Consider the following 4905-nt stretch of genomic DNA (forward strand, 5'->3'; position numbering starts at 1 on the left):
AAAATTAATTAAAAAGAGAGTTTTTATTAATTGAAGGGAAGTGTTTTTTTTGTGGAGCTTTGGACTCAACTTTTGTCCAAAGTTTATTGAGTTATATTTTGTGATTAGGTTGTTGTATTCTGGAGGGAACAAGTTAAAATAATTACTGCTGGACCGGTGAAATTGTTTTTTGCAGTGGTCTTAAATTTTCTTAAAAAGAGCGAGATATCTGTGTCTCAGCTTGAAGAGATTTTATTTTCTTTATTTTATATTTCAATTGTAATTCGTAATCTTGTAATTTCACTAACACATTTCACTAACACAGAGCAAAATATATCTTTTAACACAAGTTTTTAAACTTATCAAATAAATTTTAATTAAACAAATGGAGTAAAGTGATACTTATTTCAACTCTTATAACGTCATCCATAATACTCAATATTTTTGGTTATCTTAATTCCCGAAGATTTGTACGTATGTATTAAATCTAGATCTTAAACATACTTTATTAATTTATTGCAAAATTCTTTGATTTAGTTTTTTATATTTTATTAGTCTGAAAATATTTATTTAAATTTATAACTATTCTCCCCCAAGTTCATAGTGCACTACATGCACAGATGCACTTAATATCACACAGAACACTGTCACACTGATGCATGTTCAGAGAAGAGATACAGATTAGGAGAGGGCACAATTTTAAGAAAAAAAAACTCCCAGATTTCTTTTGTTTGTTTTAGTCACGGATTTATTTTTGTTATAGAATTGTAGAAATTCTAAAATCATCATCTGAAATCCCTTCTGTATACTTTAATCGACAAAAATTATGCATATTGCATTGCATATAATGCAATAATAATAATAATATAGTTAAAATATTGATGATTCTTTTTAAAAAATATATATTTAATAATCTTTTATTTATGAGTCACAAAAACTTCAAGCAAACAAGGTTCCAAAAAAGTCATGCTAAGAAGTTATTAAATTTTGATAACAAAGGATAATATGCTGCATTCTCTCTCTAATTTGGATGAGATTATTTTCATACAGTGATTAAAATAACATTTGTTGAATTAAATAATGTAATAAAAGTATAATAAGAAATAAGTAGAATTTTGAAAGTAAGAATCTACATAATATTAAATGGGGATGACTAATAGAAGGACATAAATGAGAAAATATTTATTTTTAAAAAAAACATGTCAAAAAGGTTAACACAATATATTTTATAAATTTATTTAAATTAAATCTCAAATTTTGTATTGAAAATAAAAGAAAAGAAAATTTTAGTATCTTATCGCACATAATATAAAAAATAATTTTAAAAAGTACCGGTAGATTTTTAATACGAAAAAACATTCTAAACAAAAAACACCTCTTCTTATATTTGGGATACAAAATCTCAATTTAACACTATTAATATTAACTTATTTTGATTACATGTAAAATTCTATATGAGAAAACCTAATTAAAATATATCATAGAAAACAATTTACAAAAAGAGTGAAAGTGATAATATAAAAATATTTGTACTGTGAATTCGTTTAAAAACCAAAGTAACATAATGAAATAATACAAAATTTTGTAATTAATTATTTAGACAAAAAATAATTGCAAAACATATAATTTTCTTTGTACCAGCACTTTGCATAAACCATATTTATTTTTTGTCGACTTTAAATGCATAAAACTTTTAAATGATTTAATTTTCAAGTAAAATGATTGTGCATTGCGCGGGTACGTATAATTACATTAAAAACAATCATTTTTTAACATGAAGGCATGTGACTTTTTTGTAAGATTGTGAATTTTTTAAACAACTATGACGTTTTCAATAAGTTGTGATATTTACGAAGGGCTTTGACTTTTCTAAAAAGACACAATAACCACATGTTCATACTATCTTTTGCTGACTATAAATAGAAAGAGGTTCCTCACATTTTTAAACTACAATATAATTTTTTTAAGGTTTTGTATTTTATATTCTTCTTTTTCTAAAAAAAAAACACCCGATTTTGTATATCTTCCATATTATTTATTTATTTATTTATATTATATTAAAAACAAACTTCTTTTTACATTGAAGGGTTGTGACTTTTTCTATAATTTGTGACCTTTCTGAAGAGTTATGACATTTCTGATAAGGCGCGATAAGAGCTTGTTCATACCCTCCTTTGTTGGCTATAACTGGAGAAGTTTCATCACATTTTAGGCTACGAATTTTCTATTTTTCTATTCTTCTCTTCTTAAAAAGTTAAATCATGATTTATCGCCATTGAGTGAGTTTAAAGTTCAGTGAAATTTGAACATCCTCTAAGTTGAATGTTAGATTATTATAATACCCCCACCTAAAAATTCCAAATTTAGTATATTTTCTATACTTTATATTATATTATGTTTATTTATTTATCTTATATTAAAACAATAACTCCAATAATACAATAATAACTAAGCAATGAATTATAGGGGAGGGAGGAGAAGGTATATTTAGGAGGTGTAATTAAGAGATTTTAAGAGTGATTTTTTTATTTTTACATATCAAAATTAATTTTAAAATGAGAAAAAAGTCAAAAAAGAGAAAAAAGATAAATGTAATTGGAGGCTATAGAGAGGTGCCACATCACGTTATCTATATTTAGTTTTATATTATAAATAAATAGATATCAATATTTTCAGATCGTGATTTCACAAAATTTGCACAGAATAAGTAATCATAAAAAAGTTTACTTCCATTATTAACAAGAATTTATACTTTATTATTCCATTTATAATCGTTACATCAATTTTTGATTTAATATTACTGATATTATTATGTTGCATTTCACTCTTGTTAGCATTTCCGCTCCCTAGGCCCTTTAATTCTATTTTGGGCTAAGAATTGACTTATTTATTTGTGAAATTTAGTAGATATCATCATGATCTGAGATTTTGGGTAGTGAAAATACTTACTTGATTTCCTCAATTAATTTTGATATGTTATATGTTATTTTATTTGCAATATGACAATTCATGTAGAGTTGGTAATGTAAAGACATTTGGTTCTAATTGAAGGAAAAATCAATTCTGTATACCATATGAACCCACAAACGAATTTCATTTTATTTTGACTAAATTTTTGTATAATATAAATTAGTTTCACTAATTTCTTTGCTGACCGTGCAAAGGGTGGGTACTTTTACTAGTTTAATTATAATAAAATATTTTTTTAGGAGCTTGACTTTCTGATCAAAGCATTGTTGAAAAATAACTTACTTATTTTTTCTTAAAATAAATTATTACAATAAATCTTGGTGTGGAGACCCGTAAAGAGTGGAAACTATTCTACTTTTATGCTTAATTCCATTATAATAATTGTTGGTGTCAAAACGGTTCTAATCACTAAAGGAAAATTGGTGGGGCAAAGAAAGTCCCACTTGGCTCACTACAATTTAAGGCCAAACCTGTAGTTATGGCCTATCAACCATTAAAAAGCCACAACCAGAAGAATAGGAGGCATGAAAAAGTCAAATTCTTATAGAATATATCGTATAATAAAGAGAGAAATCAGCACTTTGTTGAATCAAGAGATTCAAATTGTCGAAAATGAGTGTAGTTGTTGTGGACGGTCCAATGATGGAGGAATTCGTGGAAGACACTGAGGCATTTGGCAAGTGGACTGACAAACATTTTGATATGCTAGACACAGATGGGAAAGGGGAGCTATCTCGAGATGAGCTCCAAAACAGGAAAAGCAAATTCTCGTCCTGTGAATTTGAGCTGCAAAGCAAGGAAGAAATTTCAAGTTTGTATGACATCCTTCTTGAAAGATTTGATATTGATAGAAGTGGGACTATCGATCGACAAGAATTCAAGGCTCTTACAAAAGAAATCATGTTGGCTAAGGCTAGAGGGATTGGCAATTCACCTGTTTTAGTCATTCTTCAAGGGGATAGCCTTGTTATGAGGGCTGTTCAACGTTTGTCAGCAAAATAAGTGATATTTTTCCACCTCAAATTCTCGTTTCAGCTTTCCAAATCTGAATGTAATTCAAATTAACTAATATTTATGTTACTAATTCATTTTTCATTACTTGTTACTCTCTCTATTTTAGATTAGTTGTCTTACTTTGAAGGAACATGAAGTCTGATAGAAATAAAGAAGATTTTATTAAATCTTTAATCTTTGTGTTTTAATTTCTTTGTCTAATTTTTATTCGATATGAAATTTAAGAAGATTAAAAATAATACTGAATCTCATGGTCTTAAACTAATGAGATGTGGAATATGCCAAAATGATCTTTAATCTTATGTCTAAAACATGTAATGTGGAAAGTTATAATTAAAATGTAAAACAAACAAATTGAAATGTATAGTTGTTAACTAAACATAGGTATAATGTATAAAAACGTCCTTCAATCATGTGTTAAACATTCCATGTAGAATTTTCAAAATTTGAGAATTTTCCAAATTAGGAAAGATACATTCTTTTTATAATACGTACTAAAAAATAATAAGACAACCAAATCGGAACTAAGAGAGTAATTGTTACCTCATGTTGTAATTTGAATAATAAATACTAATTTAGTAGACTTACATGTTTCTCTATAGAAGAAGCAGATCTGTAGCAACCAGGACTTGTATCACTAATCGTCAAGAATCTTCAAAAAGTGTCACGCCCCAAACTAGGGAAGGCATAACAGACATTCGATACCGTATTCGATCGAGTTAGACACTGAAATATACTAGCTAACTAAATTGCGAGCCCAAAAGATCGGACAACACAACATCTGAAATACAAAGCCTGGATCATTAAGGTCATGACCTGAATAACAATAAGTCATATAAACAAAGATAGACAAGCCAAAATAATAAAGTACTAGCTAGCCGAAGAGGCCGCAATTGAAGACATATATGCATACACATATCTATACATGCCAAGCCTATGAGC

At 27.5% G+C, this 4905-nt stretch overlaps 1 protein-coding gene across 1 annotated transcript; it reads left to right on the forward strand.

Moving 5' to 3' along the window:
- The first annotated feature begins 3408 nt into the window (after nt 1–3408).
- LOC129877082 (uncharacterized) lies at nt 3409–4088 on the forward strand. Its single transcript, XM_055952562.1, has one exon. The coding sequence runs from the start codon at nt 3562–3564 to the stop codon at nt 3949–3951; it is 390 nt and encodes a 129-aa protein (XP_055808537.1). The 5' UTR covers nt 3409–3561; the 3' UTR covers nt 3952–4088.
- Nucleotides 4089–4905: the final 817 nt, after the last annotated feature.

The sequence above is a fragment of the Solanum dulcamara genome, chromosome 12 (genome assembly GCF_947179165.1).
Source record: "Solanum dulcamara chromosome 12, daSolDulc1.2, whole genome shotgun sequence".
Classification (NCBI taxonomy): Eukaryota; Viridiplantae; Streptophyta; class Magnoliopsida; order Solanales; family Solanaceae; genus Solanum; species Solanum dulcamara.